At 32.1% G+C, this 20035-nt stretch overlaps 1 protein-coding gene across 1 annotated transcript in view; it reads left to right on the top strand.

Annotated features, from left to right (window-relative positions):
* Window positions 1-20035, top strand: part of LOC127711056 (uncharacterized) — a 73790-nt gene that overhangs the window by 22882 nt on the left and 30873 nt on the right. Inside the window, exon 10 of the mRNA XM_052217013.1 lies at window positions 18815-18865. Coding sequence (XP_052072973.1) covers window positions 18815-18865 — 51 coding nt within the window. The remainder of the gene's footprint in view (window positions 1-18814; window positions 18866-20035) is intronic.

Raw genomic sequence — 20035 nt, 5'->3', positions numbered from 1 at the left:
TGCATATTTGGATAGTCATATCAAAATTTATTTTTATTTTGAGCCAAAATTTTATGGAAAAATCAATGAGATATCTTTTCTGTTTTGTATGAACTAAACTGTTTATTCCTAATAAGTTCCTTAGAAGTAAACTTTCAATATATATACTTGTGCAAACTACAGTATTGAAGTAAATGTTTTTTTAAATGTAATTCATATGGAAAAGGGGGTTTTATACAACAAACTGTAAGAAAAAAAGGAAATCAAGTGTTCCAACTTAATATTATACATTTAGATTTAATGCCTCTTCATAAAACAATATTAATGTTATGAAGTGTTCAACAGTTTGTGGTTTTTGCAGTCCATTTGGTCTGAATAACCGATTACACTTTTTTAGTGTTTTAATGTTTCATTTTGGCATAGTTTAAAGTGAAAATTTTCACGATGCCACATTTTTTTTTATTATTTTATGTTATATTTCAAAAACATTTATGCATATTTATGTTGACATACATGTATCTTACAGTATAGTCATGATAGTATAATAGAAATGGTATGTGAAGCAAATTTTTTCTTGTCCCTAAAACTGTTTGTTATCATAACTAGGCCTAAGTTTTTTAATTTGTTGGTTTACAGATTTTCAATGCGAAAAGTTCAGGCCTCGTCTGTTGAATTAAAAAAAATTTAAATAATCTTATAACGTTATTGTATATAGCAGATTATAGCTAACATGTAATTGACTACTGCAACATATTTGTTCTCCTTTTTTTGTCATTTCATAAAATTTTAGTTTGAAAACATTTTGGAACGTACAATGTATGTAAGCGTCATGAATGAAGTAGACAGTACACATTTTTGTTTAGCGGCCAGCTGAAACCTGCCTCCGGGTGCATATTTTCTCATTGTGTTGAAGACCCATTGGTGTCCTTGGGCTGCTTTTTGCTCTTTGGTTGGGTTGTTGTCTCTTTGACAAATTCCCTGTTTCAATTCTCAATTTTACATTCATTGTATTCCTTTCGAACTTTTTCCAGGTATAAACCACTCTTTTGATATCATAGTGGACAAATATTTTTCATACAACTTATGAAACATATAAAATCACTAATTATTTTGTCATCTGATGTTACATCTCAACTGATTTTTGTCGCAGAAAGCTCGACATAGGGATAGTGATCCAGCGTAAGCGTTAACTAACTTCTTAAAAGATTGATATTTCAGAAGGTAGAAGACCTGGATGCTTCATACTTTGTATATAGATGCCTTATGATATGAATTTTCCGTCTGTCATATGTCCATTGTCCTTGACCTCATTTTCATAGTTCAGTGACTACTTGAAAAAAAAGTTAAGATGTTTTGTAATGTTAATTTCTCTCTTATTATGAGTAATAGGATAATTATATTTGGTATGTGCGTACCTTGCAAGGTCCTCATGCCTGTCAGACAGTTTTCACTTGACCTCAACCTCATTTCATGGATCAGTGAACAAGGTTAAGTTTTCGTGGTCAAGTCCATATCTCAGATACTATAAGCAATAGGTCTACTATATTTGGTGTATGTAATGATTGTAACATGTACATGTCCAACTGGCATGTGTCATCTGACCTTGACCTCATTTTCATGGTTCAGTGGTAATAGTTTAGTTTTTGTGTTTTGGTCTATTTTTCTAATACTGTATGCAGTAGGTCAACTATATTTGGTGTATGGAAATATTTTACAATGTACATGTCAGTCTGGCAGGTTTTATTTAACCTTGACCTCATTTTCACAGTTCATTGCTAAATGTTAAGTTTTTGTGTTTTGGTCTGTTTTTCTAATACTGTATGCAAAAGGTCAACTATATTTGGTGTATGGAAATATTTTACGCTGTACATGTCAGTCTGGCAGGTTTTATTTAACCTTGACCTCATTTTCATGGTTCTTTGCTTATGTTAAGTTTTTGGGTTTTGGTTAGTTTTTCTTTACCTTTAAGCAAAAGGTCAACTATATTTGGTGTATGGAATGATTGTAAGGTGTATATGTCTGTCTGGCAGGTATCATCTGACCTTCACCTCATTTTCATGGTTCATTTGTCAATGTTCAGTTTTCCTGGTTATCTTTGTTTCTTAGATACTATAAGCAATAGGTCAACTATATTTGATGCATGGAATGATTTTAAGGTGTACATGTCTCTCTGGCAGGGTTCATCTGAACTTGACTTCATTTTCATGGTTCATTTGGTCAATATAGAATTTCCATGGTTTAGTCTGTTTCTTTTATACTATAAGCAATAGGTCATCTATATTCTGTGTATGGAATGATTGTATTGAAGGTGTACATGTATTTCCTGCTTGGTTTATCTGACCTTGACCTCATTTTCTTGGATCATCAATGTTAATGTGATACTTGTAGTAAAACTTTATATGTTGGTCTATCAACATAAAATCAATGGTCAGTATAGTAGGCGAGACATTTCAGCGTGTGCATTATTGTTCCAATTGGATAGGTGTATTTTGTCTATGTCAATGACATAAATTGTATGTTCAAAATGTTTCAAAAATAAAATCTCACAAAATATTGACAAGTTCAAAACAAATTTGTTTTAATGAACTGTTTACAATAAATATATAGGTTTTGTTTCGTAAATGTATTGACATAAACAGTCAGATGTAATTTGCTATTTTTAAACAAACAAAGCTGTCAATGTGTAATCAGTTCTATTTGTGTATAGAATAACATGTAATTCCAAGACAAACGCTTTTTATTTTTATTTCAGGAATAAGGTATTTTGGAATGGACGGTGGGAATAAAATAGCATGAAAATAAAACCAACAATTTAAAAAACGCTCACCTTCTTGTGCACAATGCTAAAACACAATTATCTTTTTAATAAATCTTTTCCTTTTAAATATCTTACTCTCCCAGTGCAATCCTTCTCCTCGTCTATATGTCTGGTATACTGTTATTTAATGAAAAGAAGACATAAAAGTGAAAAAAATGTCTACCTTAAAAGGGTGCAAAATTTGAAAACTGAAAATTTTATTTTAAAGTTCTGCATAAAAAAAAACCTTGTAAAGAACTAATTACTTACAGATTTTTAAGAAATGATAGAGTGGGTGGCGCATATTCGCCTTGGACATATTTTCGCCGTTTTGCTATTTTTTCTGTAAAATTTGTGTGCCTTTACCCAATACTTGCCTAAATAGATGGTAAAGGCTGTTTGTAATGTTACAACTGTTGATATTCCTCTTTACGCCATTTCAAAGGTTATTCGCACATATTGAGAAATACGCAGGTGTTTTTAAATGATTTTGGCAATTATGTAAGATTTATATGGCAATCATGCGCAGTCTTAAAGTAAATATTTGTGAGAAAAATCGTATAGGAATGATCTCTCAAGCTAATTCATGTAATTGCAAACATTCGTTTTTATAATATACCAGGATAATGAGGATGTGTCATATCATACATTGCGGCGAAAATGTGTCCCCCATGGTACAGGAACAACTTAATTTCCTCTTGAGTTTGTGTTCATTTTTAGAACAATTAACCAATGTTTTGAAGATAATTTCTTTATTAAACATTTTTTTCATATAGTTAAATTTCTGAAACCTTCTTAAAAAGTTCCAAATATTCTAATGTAGGTCGGATGTAAGTGGAAATGAACGAGTTATGCGGCGAATATGGGTCTCTCACTCTACATAGTTTACCAAGATGTTCTGTCTGAGACAGATGCAATCCAGATTGCTTTGTTGATAAAAATAGAAAATTTAATCCCAAAAAACCATTAAGAAAATCTTACAGGTTTTACCGTAAAAGGCTTTAATGGATGAAAGAGTGACCTATGTGGACATTAGGCATTGATACCAGGTAAAGAGAAAGAGGAGATACTTAGGGAAATCAAAACAAAAAGGACCTTAATACAAAACACCATGACCAAAAAGAAAAAAAGACAAAAATAAAAACAACAACCCATAGAACATTTCACTGAAACCTTACCGATAGAACACTTCACTGAAACCTAACCCATAGAATGGTTTACTCAAAGATACTATTGGGGTCCAGTCAGAGGTTTCTTCATACTGATTCCAAAATTATATGGTTCTTTATACTTTAGTCTTAAATATGGAAGACAATTTACTACTTCCGATTAAGAAAATGTCTTTTTAAGACTTGTATGATAGCTTTCTTTGCACTGATACTAAAAATATATGGTTTTTGTCTCACCTTGACGGTGTCAAAAAGCGAGACATAGGTATGCTGTTTCTGGCGGCGGCGGGGTCAACAATGTATTAGTTTGTGATTAGGTCTAGTTCATGGTGAACCACTAGTGGTAGGTCAATGATATTTGGTATGCAGTTGTATTAGCATTGGCACATCTCATTACCATGGAGATTATTTGGCCCCGCCCCCTCAGTCAAGGTCTATTGACTTTGAAACTTTTCATAGTTTACATGTATTAGTTTGTGATTAGGTCAATTTATGGGGAACCACTAGTGGTAGGTCAATGATATTTGGTATGCAGTTGTATAAGCATTGGCATATCTCATTTCCATTGAGATTATTTGGCTCCGCCCCCTTAGTCATGGTCTATAGACTTTGAAACTTTTGCTTATTTTACATGTATTAGTTTGTGATTAGATCAGTTTAAGATGAACTGCTAATGTTAAGTCAATGATATTTGGTATGCAAATTTATTGGCATTTGCAAGTATCGATTTCATGGAGATTATATAGCCCCACCCCTGATCATGGTTCATTGACTTTGAAACTTTTACATAGTTTACAAGTTAATGTTTGTGTTTAGGTTTGTTTAAAGGGAACAACTTATAATAAGTCAATGGTATTTGGTATGCAGTTGTATAAGCATTGGCATATCTCATTCCATGGAGATTGTTTAGCCATGTACATTCAGTCATGGTTCATCGACTTTGGATATTTGCATAACTTACATGTTAAAGTATTGCTATTTTAATTTCAACATTTGCATTATCAAAATTACAAAAAGGCGAGACATATCTCTGTGATAACAGTTTATATATACTTTTGTCTTAAATATCTGAATATGGAAGACAATTTACTACTTCCGATTAAGAAAATGTCTTTTTGAGACTCGTATAATAGCTTTCGTTACACTGATTCTAAAAATATATGGGTTTATATACTTTTGTCTTAAATATGGGTTCATAAGATAACTTATTTTCCACTGATTCCGAAAATATATGTTTTCTATATACTTTTCCTTCAAATAAAGGAGATAATAAGCTACTTCCGGTTTAAAGAATGCAACTTCCGGTGTCATTTAAAAGGATATTGTACGCTGATTTTAAAAATATATAGTTTATAAGTATTTTTTGTTTTAATTAGTGCAAAAAAAGCTACTTCTGGTTTGAACAGGGTCACTTCCGGTTGATATATATCAAGGTCATGTGTCATCTAACCCTTTGCAAAAGACACTATGGCTTCATCATGTACCAGAATGAAGTTATATTCGGTTTACCATAAATTTCAACATTTAAGGGGCCTTTACTCCTATAAGGTATAATCAGATCGCTTCAGACTAAATGTACCATTTGTTAGTCTCAACAACCCAAACATTTAGCATCAGTTCTTTTATATGTAGCTTTTATAGTATTAGAAAAGATGAATACACAAGCAAAGAGCGAAATTTAGAAAATGACCTTGACCTTTAACCTTGACACCATCTTCATGTTGGTGTACCAAGTACCTCAAATCAAGATAACCTCCGTCTCTAGCTATCACTTACGGTTAATGAGTTTCATTCATATATCACTTATATGTCAAATACAAAAGGCGAAATAAGTCTCATATGGAGTCTCAGTATTGCTTTGGTTAATATTGGCCGAAGCATCCTGAGGATTTAACTAGCAATTTGGAAAAATTAATTTGTAGATTTTTTTTACGGTTGCGAAGGAGATGCACACACAAGAAAAACAGTGTTCGGGGAGATAACTCTTACAAAGAAATTAGTTAGGTTTAGCAGGGTCAAAATTAAAAGCGTATAAACTGTACGATAACATATACCGAATATTTAAGCGACATGTGAAACTAAAATTACACGCAAGAACAAAATTTGGCTGAAGAAAAAAAAAAAAGAATTAAAAACCAATTGATCAGAGAACAATTGAAGGTCTTTCCACCCGTAAAGATCTATTTTGATATGAAAATATTAAAATTCGGTTTAAAATGTCATTTCCAGCGTCAAATGAAAGCTTATTGTACGCTGATTTCAAAAATTTATGGTTTCTGTTTTTTTAAAAGAAGGGAGATGATTTGTTACTTCCGGTTTGAAAAATGTCACTTCCGGTATTACTTGATAGTTTTCTTGACACTGATTCCAAAAACATATGGTTCTATATACTTTTACATTAGATAAGTACAAAAAATAGCTACTTCCGTTTGGCTTTTTCAAGGTCAAATGGCTTGCAACCTAATGCAAAAAGTCTGATGGCTTTATCATGTATACATATGAGGTAAAAGCAAAGATCAAAATCTAGAACTTCAAATTTACCTATGACCTTGAGCTTAATTTCAAGGTCATAATTCAAGGACCTTAAATCAAAAGACCCTAGGTCTTAATTATATATGGTTAATGAGTTATATCTCCATACCCTTAATTTTAACTACAAGAGGGGAGAAAACTCCAATTTAATGTTAGCGTACCCTTTCAACCAAAATGTATGTGTTATGACAAGTCGCAAGTAACAATTTAAAAAAAATATGTTGTTGATATCTTATACAGTTTTGGAAAAGAAGTGAAAATAAGCCAAAATCAAAATCAAAATCTAGAATATGACCTTGACCTTTGACCTTGACCTAATTTTCTTTTTTTTTGGATCAAGGACCTAAAATCACAAGACCCTAGGTCTCTATCACTTATGGTTTACCAGTTTAACATGCATATTACTTATATCAAATGCATAGGGGGAAATAACTCTCATATCACTACAAACCAGTAAAAGTCTGAAATGGCCTATATTTGTACTCGACTGTACTGATTTTTACTCGACCAGTCTGAATTGGTCTGAAATTTACTTGATAATACTCGACTGTAGTCTGAACCATACTTAACAGTCTGAACTTGTACTCGACCTTTACTCGACCAGTACTTAACCATTTTATTTTCGTCTGAACCATACTTGACCTAGTCTGAACCATGCTCGACCTAGTCTGAACCATACTCGACCTAGTCTGAACCATACTTGACCTAGTCTGAACCATACTCGACTAAGTCTTAACCAACCTAGACCTAATTTTTGTATATATCTATTGTATTTCATTAATTTAGGAACTGTTTTTAACAGCTATTTCCCCTGGCTAGAAATTTGAACAACAATTTGAAATTTAAAATGTATTCAATATGGCATTGAAACCAAATTTTCACAATAAACATAATATAAATTCAACACCATATTTATCAACACTTACATATATATATCACCTTTAAAATAAAAATAAAACAAGCTGATCAAATAATCTCAAAACTGAATTGTGACTAATATTTTCAATGTTATTCAAATTTTTTTGAATGTTTCAGATATATTTTATAGTTACTGGACAATTTTCACCTTGTATAGATTTATGGTGTCAGTTGAGTTTAGTTAATAATGCAGTGAACATTTTTTTTATTAAAATATATTTAAAATAGTATATAAAGCAACTTAATAAATTTTAAAAATCACACCTTTGTTTTGTAAAACCAAGAATTTAATATATTCATGATAATAGAACTTCCATAGCAATGCTTGATAACCATTTAAAAAAGGAAATGTGTTCCAAAGTTGCAAAAAAAATTTATTTCAATTAAATTTAAATAACTTTTGTCAAAATTAAAGACATGGCATACAAGAAACTCTTTAATAAGGTTTATTTACCTCAGTACATGTGTGTTTTACAGGTAAAAAGAAAGCCCTTTTTTTCTTAAACTCATGTATTACTTATCTAGTGAATTCAAAAGGCCTTGCGATTTAAGTTTTACAGGATGTTGCAATTTTTAATGAATGTTAATTAGAAATTAATACTCTCTGACCAGGTGTGATCTTTTTAATGAGTTTGCCCCAAGCAGGAGGTATTACTTTATACTTTACCACTAATCAGAAGAAATTTTTTTATCTATTTCTTTAATTTTTTTATCCCTTTTTATACGACCGCAAAAAAATTTTTGAGGTCGTATATTGGTATGACGTTGGCGTCGTCGTCGTCTGGCGTCGTCGTCGTCCGGCGTCGTCCGAAGACACATTGGTTTTCGCACTCTAACTTTAGTTAAAGTGAATGGATCTTTATGAAATTTTACCACAAGGTTCAATACCACAAAAGGAAGGTTGGGATTGATTTTGGGGGTTATGGTAATAACAGTAAAGGAATTAGGGGCCAAAAAGGGGCCAAAAATAAGCATTTTTGTAACTTCCAGACATAACTTGTGTGTTAGTGTATGGATCTCTCTGACATTGTACCACAAGGTTCCATATCACTAAAGGAATGCTGGGATTGATTTTGGGGGTAATTGCCTCCAAATTTTAGGAATTAGGGGCCAAAAAAGGGGCAAAAAACAAGCATTTTTCTAGTTTCATGACAATAACTTGTGTGTAAGTGTATGGATCTTTCTGAAATTGTACTACAAGGTTCCATATCACAAAGGGAAAGCTGGGTTTGAGTTTGGGGGTAATTGCCCTAAACGTTTAGGAATTTGGGGCCAAAAAGGGGCCAAAAAACACATTTTTTTCTAGTTTCCAGACAATAACTTGTGTTCAAGTGTATGGATCTCTCTGAAATTGTACTGCAAGGTACCATACCACAAAGGGAAGGCTGGGATTGAGTTTGGGGGTGATGAATCATAATGGGGGTTCAAAAAATTTTGGGGGGGGATTTATTTTTTTTTCCTTTTTTGTTTCTTTTAAAATTTTCCATTTTAAGTTGGTTATTTCTGATTTATATTTAAAATCAAATAATAATGATATGGTAGGAGATACACACCAAACAGGATGTGTAAATTATTATATAATAAGTATTGTGCAATAGCAAGAAATTTTCAATTGCACAGTATTGCACAATAGCAAGAAATCTTCAATTGCACAGTATTGCGCAATAGCAAGAAATCTTCAATTGCACAGTATTGCGCAATAGCAAGAAATATCCAATAGCACAATATTGCGCAATAGCAAGAAATTGTCAATTGTACAGTATTGCGCAATAGCAAGAAATATTTAATAGCACAGGATTGTGCAAAAGAAGATACTTCCTATAAATTGCTTATTTCTTGACCAATTTCAATGGGGTTTTATTCTTGATTTCATGGGGTTCTTTAATATGCTGAATCTAACCGTGTATTTAGTTTTTGGATTTTGGGCCCCGTTTTTAAATTGGTCCACATTGAGGTCCAAAGGGTCCAAAATTAAACTTTGTTTGATTTCATCAAAAATTGAATTATTGGGGTTCTTTGATATGCCGAATCTAACTGTGTATTTAGATTCTTAAATTTTGGTTCCGTTTTCAAATTGGTCTACATTAAGGTCCAAAGGGTCCAAAATTAAACTTAGTTTGATTTTAACAAAAATTGAATTCTTAGGGTTCTTTGATATGCTGAATCTAAACATGTATTTAGATTTTTGATTATGGGCCCAGTTTTCAAGTTGGTCCAAATCGGGGTCCAAAATTAAACTTTGTTTGATTTCAACAAAAATTGAATATATGGGGTTCTTTGATATGCTGAATCTAACCATGTATTTAGATTTTTGATTTTTGGGCCCCGTTTCAACTTTGTCCACATTGAGGTCAAAAGGGTCCAAAATTAAACTTTGTTTGATTTCATCAAAAATTGAATTATTGGGATTCTTTGATATGCCGAATCTAACCGTGTATTTAGATTCTTAATTTTTGGTTCCGTTTTCAAATTGGTCTACATTAAGGTCCAAAGGGTCCAAAATTAAACTTAGTTTGATTTTAACAAAAATTGAATTCTTAGGGTTCTTTGATATGCTGAATCTAAACATGTATTTAGATTTTTGATTATGGGCCCAGTTTTCAAGTTGGTCCAAATCGGGGTCCAAAATTAAACTTTGTTTGATTTCAACAAAAATTGAATATATGGGGTTCTTTGATATGCTGAATCTAACCATGTATTTTGATTTTTGATTTTTGGGCCCCGTTATCAACTTTGTCCACATTGAGGTCAAAAGGGTCCAAAATTAAACTTTGTTTGATTTCATCAAAAATTGAATTCTTGGGGTTCTTTGATATGCTGAATCTAACCATGTATTAAGATTTTGGATATTGGACCATAATAGGTGAATGTCCAATTTAAAATTTTTAAGTTCTTAGACCACATTCAATCTGTGTTAGAAACCTATGCTGTGTCAAATATTTAATCACAATCCAAATCCAAAGCTGTATCAAGCTTGAATGTTGTGTCCATACTTCCCCCAACTGTTCAGGGTTCGACCTCTGCGGTCGTATCAAGCTGCGCCCTGCGGAGCATTTTATTGATATATATTATATATAATATATCCCAAATTATAATAAGAATAGATATATTTCTAATATATAAGGTTAAACAATTTCAGTGATTTTTTGGCTGTTGTTACCTCATTAAAAAGATAATTATATAACTATTGTATGTAACCATGAAACCTATATAGTTTTTCTTTAGGAATTTAGGAAAATTAAGTTAAAAAAAAAAACACATGTCAAACAAGAAGCACCTTTTGCCCTCAGTAAAGGTGTGGTTTTTAGTTAAAAGAAAATCTCTTTTTTTAACAAAACTCTAAAACTTTAAAATTAATATAATTAAATTATTATATAAGATAATCTAATTACACTATCTCTATTTGATAAATCTGAGAATCATGTAAGGATTTAAAAATATGTTTTTATATATATCTTTATTTTATTGTGGCTGTTGTCATGTCAGAAAAAAAGAAATTTATTTTAACAGCTAAAATTAAAAAAAAAGTTAGGTTTTTTGGTCAAGTATGGTTCAGACTGGTCGAGTATTGTTCAGACCTTTGGTCGAGTATGGTTTAGACTGAAAAAAAATGGTCGAGTACAGGTCGAGAATGGGTTAAGACTGTTTCAGACTGGTCGAGTAATAGTTCAGACAATTTTCAATGGCAAAGATAAGGGTCAAGTACAAATCAGTACAGTCGAGTATGGTTAAGACTGGGGTCGAGTAATGTCGAGTAAAATTCAGACCAATTCAGACTGGTCGAGTAAAAATCAGTACAGTCGAGTACAGATATAGGCCATTTCAGACTTTTACTGGTTTGTAGTGTATGGAATCACTATACCGCTTCGGTAAAAATTAATCAAAACATCCTGAAGATTATTTTATAACGAGCAATTTGGTAAAATAAATTTGTCGTAATCTTCTACGGTTGCGAAGGAGTAGTACACACAAGAATTGTTTGGGGAAGTAACTCTTACAAAATTAAATATTTGGATTAGCGGTGTCAGTTTCAAAAGCGTATAAACTGTTTGATATCATATACCAAAATTCTAAGCGACATAATTTGAAACAACAATACAGCGGAAGAAAAAAATTAGGCGGAAGAAAAATAAAAGACGAAAGCAAAAGGTCTTTCCACGGAAAAGTCGAAAGACCTAATAATTAGAAGAAAATCAATAGGTCTTTCCACAGAAAAGTGGAAAGACCTAATAAGATGCCAATGAGACAACTCTCCACAAGAGACCAAATGAAAAAGAAATTGACAAAATTCCTACTCCACTAGTGTCACCCTTAGTGTCAGATAAGAGATACAGGCTCTATGGAGCTTGTAGAGATTAAAGATTATAGAACATATTTTGATAATTTCAGTGCTGAAGGAGGAAAATTCGGATTTAATTGAATGTGTAAGAACTCAACCTTTAGATTAATTGCATGTTGGATATTCATTAATTATTGTTGTTGGTCCTTTCTTTTCCTTTCTTTTTCAGTTTTTTAATGTTCAGGTGATGGTTATTTTTAATTTATTGTTTTGTTTGTTAAAGTTGCATGCTCATGCCTTTTGGTGTAGACTAAGCATTACTTTTAAAAGATAGAAGTTATGTATTTTTTGTAAAAAAGGTATGTAATTTAATGCTGTGCTAATTCCCATTAACGTGAACATTAGTTATGTGGCCATTGCTTGCATTGTATTGATGTTGCATATATTAAAGTTAAGATCTGTAAATCATGCTTGAATTGTGAATTCAACTTCAGAAAAAGTATGATAATGAAAATGGAATGCACAAGTTTTTACTGAGCTTCATTAGATATGGCTCTTATATTTTTATACGACAGCAAAACATTTTTTGCGTTCGTATAATGCTATCATGTCGTCATCGTCTTCGTCGTATAAAGACACATTTTGTTTCCAGACAATAACTTTAGTTTAAGTGAATGGATATCAATGAAATTTTACCAGAAGGTTCAATACCACAAAAGGAAGGTTGGGATTGATTTTGGGGGTTATGGTACCAACAGTTTAGGAATTAGGGGCCAAAAACAATCATTTTTGTAGTTTCTGGACAATAACTTGTGTTTAAGTGTATGGATCTCTCTGAAATTGTACCACAAGGTTTCATAACACAAAGGGAAAGCTGGGATTGAGTTTGGGGGTGATTGACCAAAACATTCAGGAATTAGGGGCCAAAAAGGGGATAAAAACAAGCATTTTTCTTGTTTCCAGACAATAACTTGTGTTTAAGTGTATGTATCTCTCTAAAATTGTACTACAAGGTTCCATACCACAAAGGAAAGGCTGGGATTGAGTTTGGGGGTAATTTCTCCAAGGGGAGTTCAAAAAGTTTGGGGGGGATTTTTTTTCCAAATTTTTGGGGTTTTATATTTTTTTTCTTCAAAATTTTTGAAATTTCAAATTTTTTGAAAAGCTTCAAGAAGAAATCTTCAATTACACAGTATTGTGCAATAGCACAGTATTGCTCAATAGCAAGAAATCTTCAATTGCACAGTATTGCGCAATAGCACAGTATTGCACAATAGCAAAAAATCTTCAATTGCACAGTATTGCGCAATAGCAAGAAATCTTCTTATGCACAATAGCACAGTATTGCGCAATATCAAGAAATCTTCAGTAGGACAGTATTGCACAATAGCAAGAAATCTTCAATTGCACAGTTTTGCGCAATAGCACAGTATTGGGCAATAGCACAGTATTGCGCAACAGCTCAGTATTGCTCAATAGCACAGTATTGCGCTATGATATTGCCCAATAGCAAGAAAATTTCAATTGCACAGTATTGCGCAATAGCATAGTATGATGCAACAGCACAGTATTGCACAGTAGCAAGAAATCTTCATTGAAAATAAATACAAATCTTTTAACCAATTTCAATGGGATTAATTTAAAGTCTTTAATTTTTTGGGGTTCTAACCTTGTATTACTATTTTGGATATTGGGCCCCATTTTTAAATTGGTCTACATTGAGGTCAAAAGGGTCCAAAATTAAATTTGTTTGATTTCATCAAAAACTGAATTATTGCGGCTGTATGATATGCTGAATCTTTTTGTGCATTTAGATTTTTTATTTTGGGCCCTGTTTTCAAATTAGTCCATATTAAGGTTTTAAGGGTCCAAAATTAAACTTTGTTTGATTTCAACTAAAATTAAATTTTTGGTGTTTTATTGTATGCTGAATCTAACCATGTTGTTAGATTTTGGATATCAGACCTTTCTAGGTAAATTAAATGTCCCATTTCAAATTTTAAGATCTTTGACCACATTTATTTTGTGTCAGAAACCTATATTATGTCAAAAATTTGATCACAATCCAAGTTCAGACAGTATCAAGCTTGAATATTGTGTCCAAACTTGCCCGAACTATTCAGGGTTCAACCTCTGAGGTCGTATCATGCTGCGTTCAGCGAAGCATTTTATTAATGTTTTGAATGAAGATCAACTTACTTACCTACATAAAAACCAGGTATATCCTGAATTATACATGTATCACCTTCTACGTGCCAATTTTCAATCTATGTTTAAAGTCTTGTAACAAAGAACTACCGTTCAGAAGCCAAGTACTACTAAAAATAACCCCTGGTTTTCTGGAAATCTTAAATTAGTATACTATGGAACCCATTAATCCTCAATTTTTAATGCAAATTCATAGACAAGTGAATTATAGCTCAAAGTGGTCTAAATATATTTCTCTTTCGCCAAAAGTTTCATTTCTGCAAATTTTTTTGTTAGTTTAAGTAAACATGATGACATCAAAAGCACTATTTTTTGTCAGGGAAGGGCTGCTTTTACATACGTTCTAAATTAGAGTGGGTGAATTGGTGGTCTGACACCTCAAAACAACAACCTATTTTAAAAAAAGTAAAAGTATTACACATTAGTTTCATTTATTATCTATCTATCTATCAATTTTTTTATCTTATGTTGTGGTTGTCTCCCTGCAATGTGCCCATAATGTGCTTTTGCAGGTGGTGTTATGGTATAAGATATGAATGCCAGGAGACATATTGGTATACCTAAACCAACATAAAAATGGACATTTAGTTTGAATAAAAGGAGATGTTGGGTATACATCAATGAGATAGCAACCCAAAGACATCTAGAGGACAGCATACAGTCTTAAACAATGGACAGGTGTCCATACAATATACAAGCTCAAATCATTCGAAGTTGATTTAAGAAGTTGTGAATAGAATAACAGAAACAATCAAAGATCTGCCATTAACAACCAATTTTACAATAATCAAAAATATTATACAATTATTGACTTTTGATGAGGTTGATACAATTATTTACAAACCCCAGAGATATGATATTCACTGAGGCCAACGGGGTTGATAAATCATTGTACCAACTGAAATCAAGAGTCAACAATTAGTTGACACAATTTGTAATGCATTTTTGTTATTCAATGTTTACTTATTTTGTGTTATATCTCGTCTCACTATTTTTAATATGTACCACCTTTGATAAGTATTTAGAATGACGATAAATTTTCACTTCTGTACTTGTACTGTGAACAACAAATTTATTTATTTGGAAAAAAAATTTCCGTACTCTTAATAACAAAATTATTATATTTAAATTTACCTGTGTACCTTATTTTATTTAACACCATTTTGTCCCAAGTTAGAGTTGTCTTTCTGACATTGTTCTACAACTTTTTTATTAATATTGTAATTATATTGTGTCATAGATCAAACTTATTCATTCAGTGTATGTTTACCTGTTTTTGTTAATATGTCTTTTTGATCAAGTTAAGCCATTTCAATTGATATTTTATAGTGTTTCTTTTTATGTTGTAATGTTACACTACTGTTTCAGGTTAGAGTGAAGGTTGGCGCCTGTTAAAACATTTAAACTCGCTGCATTTGTATGCACCTGTCCTAAGTCAGGAGCCTGTTGTTCAGTGGTTGTCATTTGTTGATGTGGTTCATAAGTGTTTCTTGTTTCTCGTTTTTATATAGATTAGATCGTTGGTTTTCCTGTTTGAATTGTTTTACACTAGTCATTTTGGGGCCCTTTATTAAAAGCTTGCTGTCCGGTGTGAGCCAAGGCTCTGTGTTGAAGGCCGTACTTTGACCTATAATTGTTTACTTTTTACACATTGTGACTTGGATGGAGAGTTGTCTCATTGGCACTCATACCACATCTTCTTATTTATATAATTGTTTTATTATATGACTTTTTATCCTTCTCCAATTTCTAGTATTTACTCAAGATACTTTTAAAACTGCTTCCTGTTTTTACACTAAATATATCATCTGCTTTTGCATTTGCTAATTTTCATAAGTTGAAACATTCAATAAAGTTTATTAAAAAAATATACACCGAAAACAAGAAGTAAAGAAAAAAAAAGGGAATTTACTTGACGTCATAAACCTAAGTCATTGACATAGCCTTGGAATATCTATATTAAGGTACTCAGACGCTGTTCCAAATCTTATATTAACCTCACGTGATTTTTGTCTTGTTGAATATTATACAATTACTGTCTTTTGATGAGGTAAATATGTGGTTTTATTGACTTTTGAAAAACTGATATTGAAAACTGATATCGAAGTGAATATCAGTTTTTCAAAAGTCAATTAAACCACATATTTACCAAAACAAAAGACAGTAATAGTTTTATTCCATATTCTGAGAGAGTACCAAGAGAAATTTATATAATGACAATTATTTACCAAAACCAATTGTACATCAAATGATTATAACATAAGGTAAAAGCACGCGACGTTTTGCGCGGTGAATATACTTTTTCCGCAGGTGAATATGCTTATTTATTCAAAATCCAATTCATATAGAAAAACCTACTAAGGTTCTATCAATATGGAATAAAATGTTTTATCAAAGAGGATTACCTATGCTTTTAGCAAATGAGAAAACAGAAAAATTAAAGTCTTATTATAATACAAGTTAACGCACCTCGTGTAAACTTAGTGACGTTGTGATTGGTTTACCGTTGTTAAAGGGTGACCCCTTGTGGATCCATAGGGGGCAGTAGATTTCATAGGGGTATCATGAATTAAAGTCATGACTGCTATTTATGTTATTGCATTTCATTGTTTATTTTTATACAAAACTTAGCAGGAAAAGTCCTGTGTGCAATAAATTTGTTATACAATTTGTTTAGCTGACCCCCTTCAGATCCATAGAGGGTTAGTTAATCCATAGGGGATTCGGCCTTGGGCCTCACCCCCTATAGATTTTACTAACCTTTCATGTATCTTTAGGGGGTCAGTAGCAAACCATATAATTCATGATGGCATATGACAATTATTGGTGAGGTTCCTGACTTGGGACAGGTGTATGAATATGTGGCAATTTACACTTAAGTTTTTGAGATCTCAACTCTCTCCCTTTTTAAAGTTCAGGCAGAAGATTATAACAAAACATACATAAAAAAACATACCGGTACCCTAAAAACCAGCTTTGGAAATAACTGTATGTGGCTTGACTATTTAGACTGCTGTGTAGACTTGAGATACATGGGACATTCTGGACCAAAAGCTTTTGCAAGAATCTGTCCTTGCAATATTTCCACATGTCTTTCAAGGTAAAGCAAGAATGATAATTTGAAAGGCTGTCAGACTAATGTGATGTAGAACTAATGTATGTCAGATAAATTTGGCAACTATGTAACCATAATTTGTGCACCCTTTTATATTTAAGGGGATGATTTCACCATAAACTCTGTCAAATATAATGCATTCACATATTTCAACTTTTCCTTATCCACATGCTTTGAACTTATTATTATGCACTGAACGACAAGTCCTTAATTTGGACATATTGTTACCCAAGGTGTTTTGTTTATGGTGGTAAACATAATTATTCATTTCAGTGTACAGAAAAGTACACTAATTATACTCATGATAATTTTAGACTTTGAATGTACGCGCAGTTCGTTGTGTCCTGTGCTGTCGTTAATTCATGGTAGATGTCCGTTGTTATTCTGCAGTTTACATGTTGTAATGTACTATTATATTATTTATTTATGTATTTCTCTGTCCTGAGTGTTCTTGCGTTTATTTGTACTGTATTCCTGTCACGTAATGTTGTCATTTTAGCAGTATTTTTAACACTGCCATATAAGCAGGAGGTTTGGCTAGCCATAAAACCAGGTTCAACCCACAATTTTTTTTTTAAAATGTCCTGTACCAAGTCAGGAATATGGCAGTTGTTATCAAATAGTCCATTTCTATGTATGTTGGCGTTTGTTTTTGCTGCAGTGCAGTGTTCTGTTGTTCCGTTGTTTTCCTCTTATAGTTGATATGTTTCCCCCGGTTTTAGTTTGTAACCCGGATTTGTTTAATCGCTCAATCAATTTATGACTATTGAACAGCGATATACTGCTGTTGCCTTTATTCAAAAATGTCACCAGAAGAAATGTCTGAGTAGCTCAAAGTGGTTCCACTTTAGGTCAAAGTATGGTAAATGTTTTATGTCGAAGATTTTGGTAAAATTTTGTGTACCACTTCAGCATTTCCTTTCTAATGATAAAAAAAGATCCCTGACTTTGATTTTTTCTGTAATTTGCATCTGTCAAATGCTGTTCTTGCTGAAAAAAGTACCACAAAACTTCAAAATAAGAGTTAATATAAAAATAAGAAGATGTGGTATGATTGCCAATAGACAATTCTCCCCCAGAGACCACATGACATAGAAGTTTACAACTATAGGTCACTGTACGGCCTTCAACAATGAGCAAAACCCACACCACATAGTCAGCTATAAAAGGTCCCAAAATGACAAATGTAAAACAATTCAAACAAGAAAACTAATGGCTTGATTTATGTACAAAATTATGAACGAAAAACAAATATGATATACAGTAACAAACGACAACCATAGCTAGATCATGAATTACAGGCTCCTGACTTTGGACAGACGCATACAGAATGTGGCAAGGAGAAACTAGTTTGAAGGCGCCAACCCTACCCTTACCTGGGTTAAAAGTATGAGTCATTAAACCTCATGGCATGTATATATATCCCTTTCAGTCCTTGAAAAGAGATCTTCAAACATAAATTAACTGCTGCTTTTAAAAAAATATTGTAAACTAATGATTTAGTGTAATTATTCACTTTGTGGATGTTCAAGTCAGATTGGCTTTATCACAGCACAGATGATGCTTTGATTTGCTATCATATATTTTATAATTTACCAGATGAGCACGTTTGGTTGTTTAGGGAGTCTCTAGTTTAATTTATTTATTATTGTAAAGTCACTCAACATAGGACAAGAATGGGTAATGGATAGTAGTTTACACATTTACGAGTAAGCATGATCAACTTTAATTTAGCTATAACTTTTCCTTTAAAACTTTCTTTTTAAAATTTTTATTCTATTGTTTAATCAGTGTATATAATATTCATTACATTTCAGAATCAGATGAAGACTCAAGTACAACAACAGAGATGTCAGATACCGTGTCAGGTGGGTTGCATTGTTAATGAACTAATTAGAAGAGATTATATGATTGTAATTGTTTTTTAGTCCAGTGTTCTGAGCATCAGTACTATCAATGAACTGGATATCCATTTATGTTTAAACCTGTCATGTTAATCAGTTAACTGGTAGTGTTAATATTTTGTGTGTAAAATGTTTTTTCCTTGAGTTGGTCATGTGAGGTTAAATAAACTACTTTTTTCTTATCACTTGGCATGCATCGTCATCTGTTAACTTTTACAAAAAGCTTCTCAGAATCTACAGGACCAATTTTGACTAAACTTGGCCACAATCATCATTGCGGTATCCAGTTTAAAAAATGTGTCTCAGATGACCTGGTCTGCCAAACAAGGTGGCCAACATGGCTAAAAATAGAACATAGGAGTAAAAGCTTTGTCTATTATGAAAACTGTTATAAAAAGGGAAAATTTGACAGAGGCACAAATGTTCAGAATGTTGAGCTCTAACAATTGTTTATTTATGATAAAACTGTCAGGGGACTTCTTATGGGATCCCGGAGTTATTGCCCATAAATGACAAATTTTACCATTTTTTTCATTTTTGCCTTTTACACTGTATTATCTGGAAAACTAAAATAGATACAGAGAAATTTTTATTGAAAAAGTGATCAGCAAGACAAGATCTACAAATAAGTGTGCATTTTCAAAATCATCAGTCAACTCCTTATTAGAGAACTTTATTGCAATTGATGATGATTTTTATCAATTTTTTGCATTTTTGCCTGATATCTTACAAATTATATTAGATAGATAGATCTACAATTAAAACTTTAATAGATAGATAGATCTACAATTAAAGACTATGTGGAAGAAATCGTCTGAAGACACCTTATTTTTTGCATTTTTGCCTGATATCTTACAAATTATATTAGATAGATAGATCTACAATTAAGGTAGCACAATACAAAGATTTTTTTACTTCCAATCTCCAACCTTTAAAATGATGTTACTTTCTTATGACTGCATCAAATTAATAAAGGAGGTATATATAGATAGATAAAAGATTAATCTTTTAAATGAATGCAATATTTTTGTTATGCAATCATTATGTGATCAATTATTATGTAATTAATGGCAAAATCTTGGTCAGTTCACTTGAATGAATTTAGCTCTGACATCTCTATAACTACACAAGAAA

This window comes from Mytilus californianus, unplaced genomic scaffold (genome assembly GCF_021869535.1).
Source record: "Mytilus californianus isolate M0D057914Y unplaced genomic scaffold, xbMytCali1.0.p SCAF_8, whole genome shotgun sequence".
NCBI lineage: Eukaryota > Metazoa > Mollusca > Bivalvia > Mytilida > Mytilidae > Mytilus > Mytilus californianus.
Note: the sequence above shows the minus strand (reverse complement) of the source record. Positions and strands in the feature narration are given on the sequence as shown.